Below are 23,209 nucleotides of genomic sequence, written 5' to 3'. Positions count from 1 at the left end.
CTGGCCTGGAACACTCCCAGGGACGGGGCATCCACAACTTCTCTGGGCAACCTGTTCTAGTGCCTCACCAGCCTCGTAGTGAAAAATTTCTTCCAAATATCTAATCTAAATCTACTCTCTTCCAGTTTGAAGCCATTACTCCTCATCCTACCACTACATGCCCTTGTCCCTCTCTGGCTGTCTTCACTATCCCCAGTTTTCTTCACCCACTGCTGGATAAGGGATCCCCCTTCATCTTGAATCTGTGTAAAATAAAGAAAAACAAACACAATCAACTTTATTGCCGCCCTGAGGTCACTCCGCCAGCAACGGGGAGACCCTACACGGCACCGGCCGCGCTGTGCGGCTCCCCGCCGCTGCCCGGCCCGGTACGAGGGCGGCGCTGTGGAGTGCCGCCACCCGCCCACACGACGTCTCCCGGCGACGGCTCACAGGCTGAGGGCGTGAGGCGGGCAGAGGGGCAGCCCGCGGGCCTTCTCCCCCGGGAGGCCAGCCCCGGCAGGCAGGAGGGCAGACAGACAGACCGATCACCAAACACCCAACACCGGGCAGCCGGGTGGCCACAGCGGGGCAACCCCAACTCGCCCGGCGACAGTAGCGCGACAGAAGCTCGCCCCCGCTCCCACCGCCGCTGGGGACGTAACTGACTCGGGGGCAACGGCTGCGCACGCGCGCAGGGGCAGCGTCACGGGGGAGGAGCCGGCGCCCCCCCCCAGGCCGGCCCCCGCAAGGTTCCGCGGGCATCCGCCCCCCGTGCTCCCCGTGCCGCCGCCGGGGGAGGTAGCGCGGCGCGGCGCGGGGGGGAGCGCGTTCAGGGCTGGGGCCGCCCGGGGCTCTGCCGCGACCCGCCGAGCAGGGGAGGGGCGAGCCGTCTGCGGCCTCCGCTGGTGCCCGGCCGGAGCTGTGTCCGTGAGGGGGGTCCCGGCTGGGAGCCGAGAGGGGCAGGGCCCTGCCGCCGTGTGGCGTAGGTCGTGTTAGACCTTTCCGGGGGGGGGGGGGGGGTTGGTCTGAAGTGGGGGCCTGCGCGAAGGGAAAAGGGGAAAGATTGTGGCGTTTGAGATAAAAATTTGAACGGGCGCAGACGGCTTAAAAATCGCCCTCCTGCCGCAGGTTTACGGGTTGTAAGGAGGCAGTGACTTTTCCTAGTGTTGCGTTCGCTCCAGTTGTCACTTAGCGTTCTCTGGTTGTTACGTTTAAAAACTTTGTCTCGTCGTTTCAGCGCTGTTTTGCTGTTTTATGCTGGTTGTTGACTGAGCGAAAGTGGGAGAAGGAAAAATGAAACTGGACTGTAGGTCTCGGTGGCACGCGCTACGAAGCGGGAAAAACTGAAACTTGCTTATTTGATGGGGGTTAATGTGGAGTTGATAGGGTGCCTCTGAGACCTCAGCGACACCGAATCACACCGGGTTTGTTTGCACTGGTTGTCAGGGCAATAACCTGCTCTGCTTTTCGTCTGAACGAGTGCATTTCCACGTTACTCTTTATGGTTAAAGTCTTGCTAGGTGTAAACCGCAGTTACATTTGATTTGTTTGTCGCTCCCGCGGTATCCTTGTGGCATAGAAGGTGACAAGGCTTGCCTCGTACAGGCCAGCGTGCTGGAGGTTTTCTTACTAGGATCTTGCCATCAGCACTTTGTTTCTGTGAACAGTTGGCTTGAAGTTGTGGGAGCGCTCCTTGAGCGTTTTTTACCTGAGGTGGAAGGAACAGTGTATTCACGTTGCTAATTATAAGGGGCAGTTTGTTTGCTTGTTCTTTGCATAATTAACCATTTTAGTCCTTCCTGTTTCCGAAAGGAATAGCTAACTTTATGGTTAGTGGTGAACACTACAGTGCCAGATGGAGGCTGGTGAGAGGGAGTAGCTGCTGAACAGAAGTTCTGACTACAGCTGTTTCCATGTCAAGTGAATCAACTGTTAATCCATCTGTGTTTTAAGTGAGAGGGTGGTAAAGGGGACCATGTTACAGTATTAAGGCCTTGATGTGCAACTACCTTTCAACTACTCTTCTCTTTTTTTCTCCCCTCCCGCCCCTTAATGTTTTTAAACAGGTTATGTTTAGAAGAGAGAAAGTTTCTACTGTGTACTTCTGTGCTGTCCAAGCAACTTGTCAGTTGATACTTCCTCTGTAACTCCATGCTAAAACAGCTTCTGAGGGTATCAGTTTGGTTACCACATCCAGAGGTCACTTTTGAGAAAATGTGGACTGCTAAAAGTCTTTGTAGTGCTCAAATACTGTTGCTTCGGTTGAAAGAAGGCAGATTGTGTAGTTGCATGTTTCCAAAAACTCATCAGTTCTGGATTGGAATTCTAGACTATTGCACCATAAGAGAGCCACGTAACAGAGTTAAATTCCAGGTAAGTATTTTTGTGGTGCTCTAGCTGTAAGTGATGTGCATCAACACAGTGATAATAGTGTTTCTTTTAGAATCTACAGAGCTGAGCTTTTGATCTTGCAGCCTTATTTGTGAATTGAAGATGCCTATCAGGGTGAAGGGGCAGGCAGCAAGAAGTTGTAGGAGAACCAGTGTTTCAGAATTAACTTTTTGTGTCTGATAGTTCAAACTTAGGGAGAAACATTATTTTTTTTTTCAAATTGTTCTTCAGACAATACTGCACGATAACTGACAGGCATATTAGTTAGAGTGACAGCCATTTAGTGAAGAGTAGGACCAGAGTTCTCTGGAAAACTTTTTACTAATGCAATATTGCACAAAAAAAGGAGGGCAAAAAGACAGTTTTTATTGTATTGGCAAGGGAGGGTAAAAACTTAAGAGTTTGATTTATAAAAAAAAATAATCTCTAGGTATAAACAAAAATAGTGGGAAATGATACAAAATTAAGGATAATTTTGGACACTGGCAATTCCAAATGATAATGCTTTTCTAGATGTCTAATTAACTTAATCTTTAAATATAAATTCCTGCATGCACTTTACAAATATTAGAGTATTGTGGTTTCAACGAGTTTGGGGGGGGGCTAAGCAATTGAGAAATTCATCTACATGGTTTTACAACTATTTTAATTGACTTTATTAGTCTGTTTAAGGATAAATAATGTTCATCTTATATTTGCCTGTTGTTTCTCTCTTAAATAGTAATATTTGACTGTATGATTGTAGGTTTCCAATGTAAATGATAAACAATTGGTAGCAGATAGAAGAATGGCTACTAGTGCACAGGGAACAAAAATAGCTGCTGGAAAAAGTCCCAGTGGAGCAGGTGATGGAAGCCAACATTCATTAGAAGGTATTGAACCTTTTGCTACTTTCTTCTTAAGAAGTCAGCCTTCCCTGCCCTCTCTAGACATCTTTTGTTAATGATCAAGATGGTCTAAACTCTTACTTTGAAAGTTTTGTATCACGTGATGTGTTTATTTTTTAATATTAAGGGGACTGTACACCATTTTTATAGTTTACAAAGACACATTTGATTTTCCTAAGTGTCTTAATGGATGATTGGATTGCGTACTGATTATTTTCTGTTATTGTTGTTTTAAAGGTTTTTCTTCAACTTCATCAAGCTCTTACAATGCTTATTCTGTGTGACTGTATAGATGCAAAACTCGGTTATTCCATTTTCTTGCTAGCAACTGTGGTGACTCTTTAGTAGAGTAGTCTACTGGATGGGTGGTTGTTTTGTGTGAGCCTGTTTCTGACTGGGAGAATGAACTTTTTTTTCTGTTATAACTGTGAAAAAACGAATATTCCTGTGTGAGTGATGATTTCTGGTTCAGGTAAATTAGTATTTTCAATTATGACCTTTATTTTAGCAATGCTGCCTAGCTAAACAGTTCTTTCCATAACTTTGCTTGTTTTGTCATTACTAGCTAATAACTCATCCTCAAATACGCTTTTATGCATCATACATTTCAGCTCCTGTGCTTCAGGGTGCTTGGTCATTCGCATTCTATGTATATTTAATTTCTGTTTGCAAAGGTTTTTTAGTCAGTTGCTTTGGGCATTTTCAGCTTTTGTTTACAAATGGGATGACATAGAGGTAGTTATGACTGGTTAAGACACTGAGATCGTGTACTGTTTATATAATTATATTGCTCAGGAAACAGCAGCATGAGAAACTGCTGTGCTATTTCTTGTGCTTGACTATTAGGAAGACGGTACCTATCCTGAAAAAGCCATATTGTACCATATCATAATTCTGCTGTACAGACTTGTCCCCTTACATACATTCTTTTGTAAGTTACAAATGGATGAGATACTGCTGACTAATCAGAAATGTCCTCCCCAGCCTACTCAGTATATTTTTAATCACCAGTGAATTCTTTTTTCACAGATCTTTTAAATAGAACTCTTAGGTTTACGTTTATTCCTGAATGCTCCTGCACTGTCTGTAAAGTAATGAGATTGAACAGCCCAAGTGTCCTTCTAGTTTCTTCTTGTACCTTTTCTTATGCTTTTTTTTTTCTTGTAGACAACAGAAGCATACCTATTCCCTTAGCCAGTTAAAAGCTTTATATTTTGAAATTTTCTGATCATGTAAGATGATTTTTGAAAAGCAGTGGCAAAAGCATTTGCTATGTCCTATTCCCATGTGCTCGTGCATCTTTTAAGGTTCATTGATTTATTTTTTTTAACACATGCCAATATAACTTTGAGTTAATAGATAATATATTTAGTAGTCAGAACTTGGTTTAACCCTTTAAGACTATTTGGTCTGAAGTCTTGTAGAAGAGGTGTTTTGTACCATTTCTAAGATAGCAAGATTTCTGCTGTTTGCGCAGGCAGCTGAAAAAATGGCATATGTCCAGATGTGAGTGTGCTCCTATTTCTGGTACTCTGTAACAAATTGGCAGGGAATATTCATACTGTAGACTTAATTAAGTTTCTCAATATGCCCTCTTGGGAGTTGTTATAACTCTGCTATTCTTTTTGATCAAGAGAGCAGTGATCTACCAGATCATCAAAGCAAAAGAAACTTTTGAATCATTCTGTCTCTGAAATAAACCATTCTAACTTGCAAATCAAGTGTTGCCATGATGTATTTGCAAGAATCAAAAGAAATGGGAAAGTTTATAGTCTTATAAAAGTGAGTATCTTGGTTTCCTATTTCTTGCTTTTCTGATTTTTACAGGACATTCATCTAATGAATGCTTCCTTACCTTTTCCTTTTACTCAGAGATTCCTTTGCAAGTTGAAATGACATTGCTTAACTGCATCTGTCAACCAGATAGTTCCTTATAGAACCATGATTGTTACTCATCTGTGTCATCCTTGTAGGTTAAGTGCTTTGTTACAGACTTGTTGTAAGAGGCCCTCAATTCAATGTACAGAACCTCCTCGCAGGTAGATGCATAGTGCTGAATGAAGATATTAATGTTCTGTTGTTTCTTCTCTATAACGGTGATTATTTGCAATACTCTACTGATTTTAATATTCTGAACATATGAAAGAAGACCTGGTTGTTTCACCCAGCAACAGGTACTAGCTATCACTTAGGAGCTAAACATTACGTGATTTTTCAATTAAAAACTGGATAAAGCCCTGAGCAACCCAATTTGATCTGGTAGCTGACCCTACTTCGAGCAGAAGGTTCTGCTGTCCCATGGGCAGGGACACCTCTGACTAGACCAGGTTGCTTAAAGCCCCATGCAGCCTGGCCTAGATGAAGTATAGGTCTGAGTATACTGATTTACTTTTTTTAGTCCCATTTGTATTGATGTGTACTCAAATGTACTAGGAGTTTATTTTTCATTCAATACTAAGATAATCTGTACAATAGCTTGTATGTCTTTACAGTATAATCTGTGGATTCGCTTGCACTCGTAATTATTGTTATTTGCAGAAGCAGAAGACTTAATAAAATATACATTTTTTATTTTTTTTTAAATAAACCACCCCTAAGGATTTGAACTTAGGCTTCCTGTTTGTGTTTTGTTAGATTTAAATTCTGTCCTTGATACCTTCAGAGTTTGTCTTTCCATACATTTAGTGCTTTGTATTTTACTTTGATGTTTTCTTATTCTGTCTTATTTTAACATTAGCAACAATATGTTGTGTGCTTTTCTCTTAATAAGAAATGACTTTAAATAAGAATTTGTCTATTAATGATTACTAATAATACTAGTGAGCAAATGAGTTCCAAGGGTGAAAGAAAAAATTGCTTTGTTAGAGAATTATATTGGATTGAAGCCTGTGTGCGTGAAGGGAGTATATTGACACAGTAGCCAGCAGTTTTATAATTAATTTGATTTTTACTCTAGGTGGCTAACAATGTTGGCTCTCTAACAGCATTCTTTTATCAGTTTTTAGTAGCTACTTTTGTTTTGTATTTCTTTGACAAATTGGATCAAAATGTGCAGTTACGTTGTATATAGAGAGATATATATTTCCTGATTGAAAAAGTGATCTGTGCTAAGGAGGATTTTAGAGTTGTTTTAAATTTCGGAGAGGCTAGACTAACTGCTACTTGTTTGGTGTATTTGGTGATCAAAAGTTTTTACTGTTCTTAAATAAACTGCTTTTTGTTATATAGGTATACTATATTATGTATTCCGTGCAAAAAGAATAAATATATAGTATAAGATAAAATTATAAAATAATTTAATCTTTCTTACTATTATTTTTTATTTATATGATTATATTTGTTACATTATAATTATATAGTATATTATTATATTATAATATTATTTTAAAATAAAATAATAAATTATATAAAACTAGTCTTTTTTCTGACTGTGAAACTTTATTTCCACAGCAAAAATGAAACATATCAATCTGTCGTTTGCAGCCTGTGGGTTTCTGGGTATTTACCACTTGGGGGCAGCAGCTGCTTTTTACAGGCATGGTAAGAAGTTACTGAAAGTTGTGAAAGCTTTTGCGGGAGCTTCAGCGGGATCACTGGCTGCCACTGTCTTATTAGCAGTACCAGAAAATATAGAGGTAAATTAATAAACTCGTAGGTATAGGACATGATCATTTTCAAAGGATAGTTTTGATATAATCATCTACCATTAAGTTTTCTTAAATATTTTGGTTCTTGGTTTTCTTCTTGCTTCTTATAAAGAAACAGAACTCGTGTATGTGTTTTCATTAACAAAATCTGTGACTTGTGGGCAGAAATGTTTATGAATCAAGTATTTCTTTATGATAAAAGTCTGTCATATGAACTTTATATTTTAAGCTATGTAAATATAAATTTCATGTGTATGTATCTGGTTGCATACAACTCAACACTTACTTTAATATACTGAAATGTATATGCACTCAATCAGCGTACGTTACAAAGTTAATAATTGTTTTCTTGGCTAGAGGTAGGCTTTGTTAAGCAAATGCATAGCACCATCCTTTCGTGAAAGGAGATGAAGATGGCAGATGGACTGTATCTTCATAAAGTCGGAGAACACCACGCACTGAATCATTTTTTTTCCTTGCTGTCTGTGCTCCATTAGACAGTGCAAGAAGTGGTTTGTGCACCTCCTTTAGGCTCGGTATAGTTCATGATTTAACAGCAGTAGCCCCACTGTATGCCAGGGAGGGTTAACCCTCACAGTGTTCTGTTCTAACATGCTGCATACATTTCTATTTGAGGTTTTTTTTTTCCTCCAGAGACGCTACCCTTTTCTCACCATTGATATGGTGTCATGTAGAGACAAAAAAGTGATATTCAGTGAGTAGTCTGTTACAGGTTCTGTGGGAGAGCATTGGCTTTTCTTTGTTTGTTTCTCCCCTTCAGTTAAGGCTGCTTTGCCCTCTGAGATGCCTGTGGTGACTTTGGCTTAACATATGTAGAGAACTAGGCCTTGCCAAAATGTTAATATTTCTATAATATTTTTAATTATAATAAACTGCATTATTGTGGGTGGAAAAAAAGGTTGCTAGATTTTTGTTCGAAGTACACTTACGTTTCAGTCCAGTGAGCATCAGGTAAGTTTCTCTGGGCCTCGCTTCTTAGAACTTTCACTGTGTTTGATTCAAACAAAAGTCACAGCCAATACCACACTCTGCCACTGATCTTTCTGCTTGGTTGTTTCTGCTGTGATATGAACTTAGCTTGCAGTTAGCTCTACTTCTGTTGCTTTCAGCAGTAGGTTCTTCCCTGGTCAGTTTCCATCCCACAACTCCCTAGGTGCATTCTTTGGACAATTTGGTGTTAGGAAAATCCACTCTTCTGTGAAGAGAACCTTACTTGTATTCTCTTCAGGTGTTACTCCTTTTCTGTAGCCTCTGACTAATAGTTCAGTTTCAGTTTTGCCTGGTATAATGCATACCTCTGACTTTAATTTCCTTTAGGGTGAGCACAGCAGCTAGCATTTTTTTAGCCCAATGAAATTTTTCTGCTTATACTAGGTTCTGGGTATGAACATTTGTTCCCAGCCTGATCCAACTTACAAAGATCTTTCTAAGTAAAAACATTACAAGAGTGTTTATTTTTTATGCTTGTGGAAACTAAGCCTATATTACAGTGAGCCTGATGGATTTTTCCGTGCAAATACATCATTTTAAATAAACTGAAGGATGCTTTTTAGTCCTTTTAATTTTTATTATTATTTAGTCATTCTCTTATATTGTTTAAATGGAAAATTTAGAGGTATTTTTTGGGAGGAATAATTCTTAATTCTCATAGAATTTAAGTGAAGGCAGTGTTATGTACTGAATAGAATTAAATTTTCATATCAAGTAATTATATTATTACTTCTATTACATTTCTAACTTGAAATATTTTATATCCAAAAATATAACTCTTCCATCATTTAATTATTTTTAATTTTTTCCCCGGAGATGGCTGTTAGACAACCTATAATTAGGACGTCCTCCATCTCCTAGTCTCAAAGCTCTCGTACAACCTTTCCTTATTTTGGAGAGAATGTAACATTGAGGATTTCTTGTTTTGACTGTTGCTGTTCTAATATGACAGTTCGCAAATGTTTTTCAGTTGTATCTTAGATTTTTGTCACTGTTGAAAAGGCATGGGACTTAAGAATTCTAGGGAGGCTTATATAGAGTTACAGATAAGTACCTATTTATTTCAAAAGTACCTTGATCGTGTTTTCTGTCAGGTTTGCTTTACTCAATACAAGTAGTTATAATTTCTAAACACATCCTCAGTCACTATATTTAAAATTTAGATGTATTGTTTAATGCTTCTAGCAGTAAAATTATAAACAATTCATAGCTGTAAGAAGTTTTCCCTTTTGGCAGCAAGAATTGAGAGTGTAGGTAGGGTCTATTCTTAAACTTGTAATATGGAAAGTAGTTTTCTGTCCTTCTCCTAGGTTTGGATTCATGTACCTCCCTGTTACTCTTAGCTCCTTGTCACTTTATTAAAGCATCTTAGATATACAGATAGTAGTTTTCATGCGCTTCTATGTAGGGATTTTTGTGTTTCTTCTCTGTTAAGAGAGAGAGGTGTCTGAATGTGCCTCTTTCCAACTGATTGACTAGAGAAGAAGCCTAACTGCCTAATGTAGAATAAATTCCAAGACGGGGTGCATGTAACTAGTTTTACGTATTTGAATTGGCTTGGAACGGGCAATGGCAAATACCTCCTAGGGTAGGCATGCTAATCTAACCTATGTGAAACAGAATAGCACAAATCTTTACAGTGATTATTGATTTAAGAGGTATGGGCCTCTTAACAAACCTTTTTCATACATTTATCAGAAGGCCATATAGAGAAAGTCGATGTGAGAACTACATTTCTGCCTTTCACCTAGGTATGACTGCTCTGTTATACGAATGATCTGAGAAAGTTAACCTGCTCCAACCAGCTTGTTCCTGATCTCATACTAATCGTCACTCCAACTCTTTCCTCTTTTTCCATTCATTAAATCCTGCACCTTCCTCCTCAGTAGAACACATTCACTTCTCTTTATTTTTTTTTTTTAATTCCCTGGCCACGTCAATCATTTATTTTGTTACTACCAACATACTTGTTTTTCATGCAGGAAGCTAGTAAGCTAGGAACCCCAGACTATCCATAGACAAATCTGTTATTCTGTAAACGTGTGGTTAAATAGGTGAATATGGATATAATGTATTTATTGAGTACCAATTTCAGAAAGTTGCGTAAGATTGGATTTAGTTTTTTCCCCAAGTCCCTAAAATCGTTGGAGAACTCTGCATGAAAGGATAAAAAAAGGTATATGAATACTGAATAGTGAGTCTTAAGCATTCAGAATCATAATTCATTGTTTCAGAATCTTTTTGCTAAAAAATAAATGCTACCTATTGCTTTACTCTCCTTTAGGACTTCTTACGGGTCACGCTTCAAGGTATTTTTCTGCAGTTGTTAACACTGTGCATTTCAGCTTGCACAAAGGAGTTTCTCTGTGCAGTGGAATCTTTTGTCTGGTTTTCTGCAGTTGTCTTTTCTTCCCTTGTTTTCTATCATAGTATTCCATTCAGTAAATACTTCTGGTTTTATTCATTAAATATTTGTATTTGTTAGTAGCAGGTTTTTTGCATTAGTGAGAAGAAATTGTAGTAATTGTAGGGTTTTTTTAATGCTTATAGGTATCTTAAGGTACTTGTGTCTGGTTTTAGTCCCAAAGTAGTCTTTAAAATAAAAGGTGTCTTTACACTTGAAATATAAATGATTGTTCTTGTAGTGACATGGTTCAGAGAACTGATGATTTAGCAGTGGTTATACATAGAAAAATAGCCTTTAGCTTTCCTTGATTGTTAAAGTGGTATTCTTGTGAGGGTTGTTTATTATTATTATTATTTTATTATTTTTTAATTATGGATCTTGTTTTCTTACAAATTAGTTCTTATAAAAGGATCAACATTTTGTTATGCATATGTTGTTAGAAACCCAGCACATATGGGAAAATATTTTAGTCTGATCTTATAGCTCTCTCTTCATTAAAGCTTTAGCTGCTAGTAAGTTTTAGATACCACAGTTGAACATACTTCCCATAGCTAAAATATCCTTAATTGTGAATATTTTAATTTGCAGAAATGTAAGCAGTTTGCCTATGGATTTGCAGAGGAAGTTAGAAAATTGGACTTCGGTGCTGTAACGCCTGGTTATGATTTTATGAAAACACTTAGGTACCTATCTGTAAGATAATTTTTGTGTGAAGCTCTGTAAGTGAGAATGGAGAGCGTGCATGTTTTTGCTGTGCTGTGGGGAGCTCAGCACTATTTCACCCCTAACTTATTTGCAAGGTTTTTAAATAGTGATGGTGAATAATGTTTAGCATTTTCTTTGCTCTAGGGAAGGCATAGAGTCTATTCTTCCTTCTAATGCTCATGAGATAGCTGAGAACCGGCTCTATGTGTCAGTCACTAACACGAAAAATGGGGAAAATCACTTGGTTTCAAATTTTGCCTCCAGGGAGGACCTCATTAAGGTAATGAATATTGCTGCTTTAAATAAAAATGCTTGAGTTTTTTCAAGGTTTAGGAGTATGTTATTAGCTGTACAATAAGTCACTGTTTTACTCAAGTAATCACTTATACTATCAGTGGTGCTACAACCATGACATAAGTAATGGAAACAGAATTTGATCCTTCAGTTTCATAAATTTTGCAAAATTTTATTTTTGTGTGTGTTTCTTCCATCTGTTTTTAAAGTCTGATTTAAAACAGACTACCTTGTAGGCAAAGTCTGTTTAAAAAGTAACCAGATAACTAACGGTTATAGTAAATGAGAATAAAATAGAGGATCTCCAAATTTTATAACAATTCTCAGAGTCTTTTTGTATCTCTTACGTCATTGATACCATTTATATCATGTTTCATCGCAAAAGGAAGTAAGGAAAGAAAGTTCCTGTCTTAAAACAATAATAAAATCCAGCACTTTCTACAAGTCCTTGTGGGGAATAGATATAATGTAATGTTAAGTACCATAGATAAACTGTATTTTAACTGTCGCTGGAAAGTATATCTTTTACTGCCCATCTATTTTCTTTTGAATACCACTTTTTAAATTTGGATCAGGATTGTATACATAAGCTGATATGAAATTGTAGGATGAATTCAGATGCATGTAAGGCAAATGTTCTTTCTAATAATTGATTATATCTTAGTGGAGGACATCATAAGATACAGCAGAATAAAGGAGGAAATAGAATAAGAATGATTTTCTTCTTTCTCTGTCCTTGTGGATGCTTAGAGTAAGAAAGAGATTCCTTTTAATTAACACTTAAAGGAAAAAAAAACAACACTTGTTAACAAAATCTCAAAGTATGCATGGGAAGTTTGCCTTTAATGTGTCATTTTTAAAAATCTTGACCCGTTATATTCTACACAGTCAATCAGTTCTCATAATTTTTAGGACTTAAAATTTTTGCATAATTATCTTTGCATAACTATCTCAGATTATGCAATGTTATTTCTAGCTATGCTAGCCAGCAGTGACAAGCATGGAGATTATTATTCTGTAGGTTTATAGTTTCTCCAGTGATCTCTTCTAACCTGAAGACAGTTAGAAGCTTCAAGATAATCTTGGAAACACGTATATTTTATTAGTACTTTAATAGTTCCTTAATTGACTTAACGATTTCTGTTCTATTCTTTTGTTCCATAAGCTAGCAGTGGAATGGGTTGGAATAACAGTAATAAAATTCAGAATAATTGCACATTGAAAAGTGTTCATGTTGTCTGTTCTTTCAGTGTAATATATGCTTTTTGTGCATGGCTTCAGCTAAGTGTGCATCGTTTATACAGCAGCCAGAATATTGGTGGCTGCCCCGGTAGCGTGGCGGGTAGAGCCGCTTAGGTTATATAAGCGTATTATGCTTCTCCTAGACATGATGTACTATATCCAAGGCATGGGAAAAGGTACTGCTGGGCAGGCAGCGTTTTATAGCAGCAAAACTTGGGTATCCTCTGCCAAAAATCTTTCCACTTCCATATGCAGTTGGTTTCAACACTTAGCAAGCCTTATGGTTCCAAAATTTTTCATCGTGGCTAAACTGAGTATGCGTTGATACAATTTTAAGTTCTTACTTTCTTTTACTATTCCCAGTGGACGTGGAAAGGCAGTTAATAATCTCCCGCTTTTGAAATAGCCTTTACAATCATCATGTAGCAGCATTCCTAGACTTGCAGTTCTTAAACTGGAGGTGAGGGGGAAGAGAGGCATGATTTGTATATTTGTGGCAGAGCAGTGCACAGAACACTATTTTATTTAAATGAACTTTAAATTCCCTTCCAACCTAAACCATTCTATGATTCTGTTTAGTTTGGAAAAGTGGGAGCCGTGAAATAGGAGTCCGCACTGGTCTGTTAGTGTTAGGGAAATACTGAAAATGTTAGATAAAGATATACATATGTGAATTTTCAGGCTGTTCATAGTATTTTGGAAATTTTGAATTCTTAAAAAATCTGGTTAATTAGAAGAGTAAACACTATATAAGTATTTTAGCAGAAAGACTGGATCAGCATCTTTGACAATACTCTAGATTGCATTTTTTTTCGGCATATGCATATTTAGTTTCTGCAAAATCATAGATTTACTTCACATTGTGTAAAACTAAGTTTGTATGCTTTTGAACCGTAGAGCTGGAAGGGACCTTAAAGATCATCTAGTTCCAACCCCCCTGCCATGGGCAAGGACACCTCCCACTAGACCAGGTTGCTCAAGGCCCCATCCAGCCTGGCCTTGAACACTTCCAGGGATGGGGCATCCACAACTTCACGGGGCAACCTGTTCCAGTGTCTCACCACCCTCACAGTAAAGAATTTCTTTCTAATATCTAATCTAAATCTCCCGTCTTTCAGTTTAAAACCATTACCCTTTGTCCTATTGCTCCATTCCCTGATAGAGAGTCCCTCCCCGTCTTTCCTGTAGGCCCCCTTTAAGTACTGGAAGGCCACTATAAGGTCTCCCCAGAGCCGCCTTTTCTCCAGGCTGAACAACTGAAACTCTCTCAGCCTCTCTTCATGGGAGAGGTGCTCCAGCCCTCTGATCATCTTTGTGGCCCTCTTCTGGACCCACTCCAACAGGTCCATGTCCTTCTTATTTTGAGGACCCCAGAGGTGGGATCACATTAATCAGTGAGTTATTTTGTGGTATTTTGTTTTGAGAGTTGTCACTGTCAAGTCATAAAAAAAATGAACCCTATTGAATAGTTTTGTTCACATTTCGACATACCATAACAAGAAGACATTTTGAGATAACAATGGGTTTATGTAAAACTAATGCATTGATTGATTACCGCCCTATTATTTAATATAGATAAATATCTATGAAAATTTGCATTGTTTCAGAATTACTTTGTTACCTTTTCTTCAGTTTTATTCTCTAGTCTTTCTCCTTTTTTTTTTTCCTATAGGTCCTGCTAGCAAGTAGTTTTGTACCAGTATATGCAGGAATTAAGCCAGTGGAATATAAAGGAGAGGTAATTTTTCATTAAGTTTAACTTCCAACTTTTTTCTGTGTTTGTGTAAAAGCATTCTTCATTTATGATGTAATTATTTGATCTTAAGGGAAGGCAATTGCAGTACTATATTTTGTAGAACAGTTCTTGTTTCTGTTGATACTGTAGATTAACACCATGAAAGAAGACATGAGGTTGTTCATGTGTTGTTTGGAAAATTGTGGGTGCTGAGACTGAGATGATCTCTGTAGCATGAATCTGTTTCCTTAAAGATAATGTCTAACACTTACCACAAGAGGAAAGTTCTCTTAGTAAAGATGCTTCTCATGACAAGCTGTTACCAACTCTGAAATGTTTTTTGCAACTTAAAGGACCACCATTCTGCTTTTCTGTTTAATGGAAGGAATAAGGGAGATCTTAGCAGATTGGACACTGCTGGAGTACATGTGTGTGTTTATGTATGTGTTGTTCTCATGTTCTGTACAGAGTTACATGCTTACCAGGTACCTTCAAATCTCTTATCTCTGGACAAGCATAAATAATAAACCTTTTTTTTTTCCCCTATAGTAACGTGGCTATGAAGTTTTGAGAGGTATACGCTACTGTAAAGAGAACTTTTTCACAGTTGCCTGTTCTTGTTTTAGCTTCAAGAACTGTTTTGTCTTTCTTCCATAAATATATTAAGAATATTCTTGACTGTTTACTCTGTATTTACTAGAAGCATGAAAACAGATATTTATTTCTTTCTGAGAAGTGCTACATGATACTCTCTCCTTTATTTCCTCATACACATCCAAATGATGCCGTTAGGACATCTGTAATCCTCACAGCCACCCTGCCAAAAAATCCACACAAAACCACATGCATTTTTCTCTAGCAAGAGGGAGTTGGAGTTCGTTATGTCAGAAAGCTTCTCAGCTTTAGAATTATGTATACAGCAATACATATCAGCTAAAATGTTTGAAGGGTTTAAATCGGTATTGCCTCACTGCTTGAGTTTAATTGAGACTGCTTGCAGCTTCCCAGGGCCTGGAAATTTTGTTGATTGGAGTCTTTATATGTTGCTTGTGCAGTTCAAAGGGCATACATGCATGTTTTAGGTTAATTTTGCCAATAGTTAAAGGGAAGTGTTGTTGTTAAATTTCTTGTGGTGGTCTTTTAATTAAGAAAATGAAATGTTGTCTCAGACTTTTGTCCTAAACTTATTTAAAACACATTTTACTGGATGAACACTGTTGTTATGATTTGCCTGGGTACTGTAGTATTTACTGAAACACCTGCAGCCTCTTCGTAGTGGACAGTTCTTGTTCCTGCCCAACTTTATTTTTTGTATTCAGAAGTGAAATCAATTAGTATTTCATGGAAACTGGTTGTTCTGTTACTTGAAAGCTTCTTGTCATTCCCAAAGCTTCTTACTACTCTTCTTAAGTGAGATTCAGAAAAGGTGGTTTGAGAAGAATGTTGCTTTCATTTATTGTAACTTTTTAGAATGATTAGTTCTGCATGGCTGCACTGACTTTTCTTGTACTCTGTAAAACGGTATATTTGTGGCATGAGGAATTTTTTTTTTTTTTTTTTTTGAGAAAACCATTGCCCATAAATGAGTGACTTCCATTCTTTGGTCCAGAATACTGGTGAGAGCATAAACCATAGGATCTCTATAGCAATAGTAGTTCCATGGCTTGGATTAACGGGTAATGAGCATATGCGAGGGGGTAATAGGGGCCCTAAAGCCTGCAGTATAGAGCCAGATGCATGGCATGTAATCTCATGATCCAGAAATGGTAAGCACTGAAGTCAGTAAGACAGAATGGATATTGATTTGGCTCTGTGAGGCCACCTATCATATTCACAGAATTACAGAGTGGTAGGGGTTGGAAGGGACCTTGGGACATCATCTAGTCCAACCCCCTGCCAAAGCAGGTTCACCTAGAGCAGGCTGGACAGGAACTCATCCAGGTGGGTTTTGAATATCTCCAGAGAAGGAGACCCCACCACCTCTCTGGGCAGCCTGTGCCAGTGCTCTGTCGCCCCCAAAGTAAAGAAATTTTTTCTCGTGTTGAAATGGAATTTCCTGTGTTCTTGCTTGTGTCCGTTGCCCCTTGTCCTGTCACTGGGCTCCACTGAGAAGAGTCTGACCCCATCCTCTTGACACCTGCCCTTTAGATATTTATAACCCTTGATGAGATCCCCTCTCAGTCTTCTCCAGACTAAACAGACCCAGATGTCTCAGCCTTTCCTCATAAGAGAGGTGTTCCAGTCCCTCGATCATCTCTGTAGCCCTCTGTTGGACTTTCTCGAGTAGTCCCCTGTCTAGCATCATATTTCAAGTTTCCTGAAAGCTTTACTGTAACAGACCAAAGCGCTCTCTGTGTGCATTTACACTCTTTTCAGGGAGTAAATTCCTTAGGCCATATGGTCCATGGCAGTATGGAATAGAGCTTACTCCCTGCTAACTGCTCGAGTCTACTGGCCTTATCAGCGCGCTTCAGGACAGTTGATCTGAATCTTGTCTGGCTACATACATCACCTGCGTACCTGTCACCAGGTCATCTGGGAGTGTTTTTGAAATGTGTTCCAGTATGTAATCTGAAGTCAGGTTGCATGATACGTAAGGAAGTATGGTGCAGTTTTGCTGGAATAGTGTCAGGAAATAGCCAAACCTGTTGCTAGTCTGTCCTTACTGCCTATAGAGAGTGAAACCCTGGGTAAACTGTTCCCAGCATTGCAATTTTCTTTTTAGGACAAATGCTTTTTGGTAAGCATTTGGCTCACACTGGAATTAGCTAGCATAGCTGTAGCATGCATGATTGGAGGCTAGACTTTTGGGGTGAATAAACTAAATTGCATGGTAGCATAGACGTAACATCGATCTATTCATAGTGTGTTTTCTTCTGGTTTGATGACCCTAAAAATAATCTGAAGGAAAAGGAAGTGTAAAATAACATCTAAGAGTTTATAGTCTATTAATGGCCTCAAGTTACTTTTTACCTGGATTGGGTATTTAAGGTGCCCTTGGACTAGGCTTCCAGTAATAGCAGGGTAAACTTGCTCCATGGGAAATTATCTTTCTTTGAGTTGGTTAGGTGTCCTCTGAATCTCTGGCAAGGTTAATCTTTAAGACAGATGAAGATCCGCAGGTGACTGAGTTGACTGTATCTGATGATGCGGCTGTAGTTTGTGACACTGTAGTTCTTATAGAACAGCTTTGTAAAAACCATCTACTGGTAAAGGGTAGATTCTATTAGGTCCAGCCCTCATCCTCAGTTTCGTTGCCTGGTTTGGTTTTCGTTGCGCATTATTTCAGAATTTTCTCTGTCTTTGCACTGTACTTACAAAAGAGAAACTGATTCAGAAGTTACCAGGAATTTGCCTCATCAGCTAAGAAGCATTTTTCAAGAATTGGTTAATGGAATTAAAAGAATCTGGGGCATCTCATCTCTTTATTTGCAGTGTATCTATGTTTTATTTTAACTATGTAACATGAGGGACTGTGGAGCCAAAATATTTTTGACTGAGAAGACGTTTCTCACAAATACTTGAAAGAAAATAAAATGACAGAGGGCATGTCAGCCAGGAATAACAGAATCGATGAAAGATAGTGCTTAATAAAAAGTATTGCCCTTCTCTTGGTAAATGTTTTGATTTTCAAATAAATATTGAAGTTACATAAGGGGGGGGGGGAAACATAAATAATCAGATTTTTTTAAAGTGGGAGAACTTTTAAGTGGTAAAATTACTAAACTAGACTTGTGAAAGATATTAATGATGTCATCTGCTAGTGTCTTTGGCTTGGCTTAGGTAGGGACTCCACTGTTCTTGTCATTGTAGAAATTGCAACAAAAAGCCACTTAGTACTCCAAGGAACATTGCATATAAATCAATAATAAATGACTATTTATAGACACACACGCACAAAAGAAAAAAAGCCTGGGTGTTAGAAACGTTAAGGTGTGTTGCAGCTTCACTCACAGTTAGCACAGCGATGGTGTAATAGATTTTGAGAAGTCTGGAAGATAGCTTTAAAAGGTTTAGGAATTTTACTTTTTTTTGCCCCCTTTTCTAAGGCAAAACAATTTGAATCCTAAGCATTGAGAAATATGACTTTTGTGGAAGGTGAAGGAATTAAATGGTGGATTGTAGGTACTGACATCAGGAGCTAATGTCAAGAGTCAAGCTCTAAAGCATATTATGAAATAATAGGGTGAAAAGGACCATGGAGACTACTGAATGGGAATATTTCCAGCTTATATTTTAGGAGCATAACAGAAGTGTGGAATGGCAAATTTCATCTGAGAAAGTGAAGAAAAGGGTGGGGTAGAATGACAAAGCAGCCTCCCCAGATGGTATTTGCTATATATCCATGTGTAAAAGAGTAAATCCACTTATCACGAGATATGGAGTTGACAGTGGAAGGAGGGGCAAGTGACAACAAAGTAATTTGATTGCATGAACTTAGATGAGGCACTGGGAGAAATTTATACTTACAGAATTAAGAGGAAGTTTGCTTTAAGCGAGAGTAAAGGACACAGCTGAGAGGGATCTATACCACTAAGTGATGCACCTCAGAGAATCTCAGGGGCTTCTGAAGACCAAACACTGTAACCTGAGATAATGCGTTCTGTATGGCACTACATTGAAAGCCAGTGTCTTGCTAAGAATTTGAAGACAACTTTAATTTAGACGGCATAAAGAACTTTCTAATAGTATACTTTTTGTGGGAGATTTTTTTGTTTTTTAATTTTGTGACTAAATTTCTATGACATTTTCAGTAATCTTGTGGGAAAACTTGCATTATTTTGCCATTTCGTAGCGGTCACATATAGTATCACCTACAGCAGAAAACCTGATTGGTGCTAAAGAATACTAGTAAAATTTGTCATTTGTTTGTAGTGTTCTGTGTTAACGAAACTTGAAGCCGATATCCTGGATTATTCAGTTTATCTTTGGGGAGGTCAAACCCTTAAGAAAACACTGAGGTGAATCTTATAATATTATTTCTTACAACATTTCAACTTGTCTAGCTTTCAGTGTCCGTAGTAGTCTACTTAGTTAATGTATGTTTCGTTTTTAATAAGCGGAGAAGAAAAGAACTATTTCAGTACAACTCGAATCAGATGTAAATACCTTTTTTAGGATAAGGTGAATCATGTGCTAAAAGCGTTTTCTCTTCTTTGACGATAAAGGAAGTGTAGAATGAGTAATTTGTCTGTAGATGTATTAACTTCAGTGAGATGCATCTGATCACCAGACCTCATGTATGGTGTCAGTGAATGCATGTATCCAGTAGACTGATGTTGAGTTTTGGATTATGCATATGAGGACAGAAAGAAATATGAATGTATAAAATATATTGGAAGGAGATGTCACAGTTGTTGCTGCTTATACTGGGGTGGAATTTGGCTGTGGTCCCTGTGAAGATCAGGCTTGTGCCCCTAGACTGCCTTTAGAACCAAGACATATGTGGGGCTTTGCAAGATATTTATTAGTTGCTTTTGTTTTTTCTTCCTCGTTCTTTTCTGTACTCAACTCCTGTAGCAGACTTGATGTCTTCTCCCTCTTATGTGCCATATTTGTTCAGCTTCTTCTTGCGTTTACCCTCCACTTTCTAGCTATTGCTGTCCTGTGTTGTGTGTGTAAGAAGACAGGAGGCTCTGGAAGAAGAAGAGAGAAGGCATGTTTGGGTTAGCTTGTGCAGTCAGTTTGCCTGCACATACAGATTGTCCAGCTCCTAGTTTGAATCAGAGTAATGTTGTAGAGGAGTATTCATTATCTAATGTAGTTGCCATGTAATATTAACAATCTTCTCGTTTCACGTATGCGTTGAGAAAAATTCTGCAGGGGGCATTTTGTTAGTAGATCAACTAACAAGCCTTATTAATAGCTCAATAAATTTATTACACATGTATTTACACATTGTGCCAAATGCTCATTAATTAAACACTCTGTGTGTACATTGTCAGTTCCTTGGTTTTTATGTCTCAGGCTCAAGCCTGTGCGTGATATTCTGAGAAGGAAACTTGTAAGTTTTCTTTAGGGTGGTGTGGAGAAGGCAGGGACAGGAAGGATGAAGTATGCAGTTAATGAACATACTGTACTAAGATTACTTTGAAATTTTTATTTTTTTTTTCCCAATAGAAGTGGGTTGATGGTGGCCTTACCAATGGCCTTCCTATCTTGCCGATTGGAAGAACTGTGACAATTTCTCCTTTCAGCGGTCGATTAGATATCTGTCCGCAGGATAAAGGACGTGTGGATCTTTATGTTAAATTTGCAAAACAAGATATAATGGTGAGTTGATTTTTTTAATTAAATAACTTTAGAAGAAAAAGTTGTTGAGCAGTTGAGGTTATACTTATTTTTAAGTGTTTATTTTCTGTTTATGTATCAACTAGGATTGCTTTAAGTATCAGCTGTATCTGGCTAGGCAGAGTGTTTATAGGGGGGGAAAAAAAAAAGACTTCTTTAGAATACCTCAAGAGGGTGAAACTACAGAACATCCTGCTATACTTGCTGACATTAACTGCTCTAACTGAATTTGAAATACAAATTTGTCATACATTTGAAATGGTATAAAATGACTTGTCACCTTATTGCTCAAGAGAGCTGGTGTTAGGATTTTGAATATTTGAGACCACAACATTTTTCCAGAAGTTACTTTGTTAGATGTTACAGAAACATTTCTGTGTATTGAAATATAGGCTAAGACTGATTTTTATGGTCTGCTTTTCATCATTGAAATTTCTATCTTTGCAAGCTCCCTTTGACATGATGAAAGAAAATATTGAATAGCAGTAGCTGTCAAAAAAACTCCCAATAGAAAGAAAAAATAAAGCTTAGCAATAATTTGTACTATTTTTAAAAAAAATTATTTTAGGCATTTCTTAATATGTTTTTCTTAATTTGAGTAATGTTGTCCTAAATTGAACCGATTTCTGAATCTATAATGTTTCTCAGAGAGATTTTAAACATGATAGTACTGATGATCATGATCATAAAGCATAAGATTATTGATTTTGTATGTATTGAAAATATATGCAATCGCTTACTGTATATTTCTTGATTGTGATTTGTATCTAATATCTAGTGCATCTAGAGGACGGAAAATGAGCTTGTGATTAGATTAGCTTAGAGGTAGAAAATTAATTGCAGAGTTACATTGCGTCTAGGCTCCTGGAAGTGCAGGCTTGTGCAGAATCTCGGGTGACTTTTTAAATTATTCCATTTGAAGCACCGTAGCTTTTAGAGCTGCAAAAATTTAAACTAAGAAGAGTATCATTTTGATACTGTTTTTCAAAATTTTGTATAATACAGTACGTGGCTGAAGTATTAAATTAATCATAAAAGTCAAGCATTCAGAACTTTAATTATTTTTTTTGTAAACAATTTAATAATATCTTTATTCAAGAACAAAGTTATGAAGTCTCTTTACACCATCAGAGTGACGAGTTGAGATGCCGAGTAGTTCTTAATTTGTTGGTAATACAAGCTACATTTATATGTTAAACGTTGCCTGGGAATGTTCCCAAGAATGTGGTTGTTTGCACTAGTAAGCTGTCAAAATGTTTCCTTGCACAAGTTTAGCGTGTGCCAGCTACCACTCTGCCAGACAGTTCTGGGAATGTTTCTGAAGTTAAAATGTTTCAGAAACTTGGGGCAGTTTTACAGGCAGTCTGTCTTGGAGGCTGTGAGTTTAGGAATTCATATGCCAACTCTTTGTGCCAGTTTGTCCTGGCGCTCAGCAGTACACCTGAACACGGTTAATGTACTAGCGTAGACATAGCCATGCTGGGCTTTTGTTTTTAACGTGGTTAATTTACTAGCGTAGACGTAGCCATGCTGGTCTTTTGTTTTTACATATGGCACAGGAAACATGACAGAACAGACAGCAACACAGTCAATTCTACATAAGTTACTTTGAGCTACTTTATAATTTCTCGCTCTGTTGCAGCTGTCTCTAGCCAACCTAGTAAGACTTAATCAAGCCTTGTTCCCACCAAACCACGAGAAAATGGAATCGTTATACCAAAATGGATTTGATGATGCTGTACATTTTTTACTGAAAGAAAACTGGTTTGAATAGATGGTGCTTAGAAAATTAACAAAACCTCGTGGCTGTCAAAACACAGCTACAGGTATCCTACAGAATCTAAGGGCTTGCTGTTCCAATTCCAGTTTATGGAAATAAAAATCCCGATGGAATTGCATCTGCTTCTGCCAAGAAACTATGACTTGCACTCTGAAGATCTATATGAACATGTCGTAATGGAATCAAACTTACTTGGTAGTTGTCTTGTTTTGAGGAGGTTCAAACTTAGACCCATTTTGCTTCAGCTGAGGACCTGAGCATGGGATTTGTAAAAGCTTGTGTTGTCATGACTGGAGAAATTTGGGAAAGTCTTTTTCAATGTTATCTGAGCAACAAATCAAGGTTCTATCATGAAAAATTACCATCTGTATTGTTCACTTAATATAATAGTTATGTGTGCTACTTGGAAACTTGCAATATTACTGATCTAATACGTATCTTGCAGTGTTCTGAGGACTTGAATACTTAACACTAGCCACAATAAATAAAACATTTGCACTCTTTGATATGTGTTATTTTTTAACATTAAAATTTCTTGCCTTTTTCAGTGAATGTAGTCTTTTAAAATTTGAAATACTAGTTGAAATTTGTAACAGGAATGTGGTTTGAATGTAAAAATATCTTGTAAAGAAGGCTGTAAGAAATTGTTGTATTTATTATGTTTTCTTCCTCTGCTAAAATGGAATAAATATATTTTCTTGAAACTTTTGTCGAGCTCATTTTTAAGTTTCTCAGAATGCTGTAACAACGTGATTGCCAAAAAAACAGTCTGTTGGAGAGAAGTTGAAGTAAGTCAGCAAGTAATGAACTTGGACTCGAGAATCTCGTTCTTCTACC

General features: G+C 37.8%; 1 protein-coding gene across 5 annotated transcripts; it reads left to right on the top strand.

The window, feature by feature from the left end:
- The first annotated feature begins 440 nt into the window (after positions 1 to 440).
- Positions 441 to 23,080, top strand: PNPLA4 (patatin like phospholipase domain containing 4). 5 transcript variants are annotated; one of them, XM_063341263.1, is made up of 9 exons: positions 441 to 780; positions 2,049 to 2,355; positions 3,119 to 3,245; positions 6,711 to 6,895; positions 10,914 to 11,008; positions 11,175 to 11,310; positions 14,239 to 14,304; positions 20,422 to 20,574; positions 22,235 to 23,080. In XM_063341263.1, exons 2-9 carry the CDS (start codon positions 2,134 to 2,136, stop codon positions 22,364 to 22,366), a joined length of 1,116 nt encoding a protein of 371 aa, XP_063197333.1. In that variant the 5' UTR covers positions 441 to 780; positions 2,049 to 2,133; the 3' UTR covers positions 22,367 to 23,080. The 5 variants fall into 5 exon arrangements, with proteins under 5 accessions (XP_063197333.1, XP_063197315.1, XP_063197325.1 ...); XM_063341245.1 differs by having other exon boundaries at positions 441 to 964; XM_063341255.1 differs by having other exon boundaries at positions 441 to 968.
- The last annotated feature ends 129 nt before the right edge of the window (positions 23,081 to 23,209 follow it).

This window comes from Chroicocephalus ridibundus, chromosome 1 (genome assembly GCF_963924245.1).
Source record: "Chroicocephalus ridibundus chromosome 1, bChrRid1.1, whole genome shotgun sequence".
NCBI classification, from domain to species: Eukaryota; Metazoa; Chordata; class Aves; order Charadriiformes; family Laridae; genus Chroicocephalus; species Chroicocephalus ridibundus.
Note: the sequence above shows the minus strand (reverse complement) of the source record. Positions and strands in the feature narration are given on the sequence as shown.

What these genes read in the sequence shown, in the direction of transcription:
- PNPLA4 (XM_063341263.1), top strand. Translation starts at nt 2,134, where the DNA reads ATGCTAAAACAGCTTCTGAGGGTATCAGTTTGGTTACCACATCCAGAG. An exon ending in AAGCCAACATTCATTAGAAG is followed by an intron (nt 3,246 to 6,710) that starts GTATTGAACCTT and finishes TTATTTCCACAG; the next exon opens with CAAAAATGAAACATATCAAT. An exon ending in CCAGGGAGGACCTCATTAAG is followed by an intron (nt 11,311 to 14,238) that starts GTAATGAATATT and finishes TTTTTCCTATAG; the next exon opens with GTCCTGCTAGCAAGTAGTTT.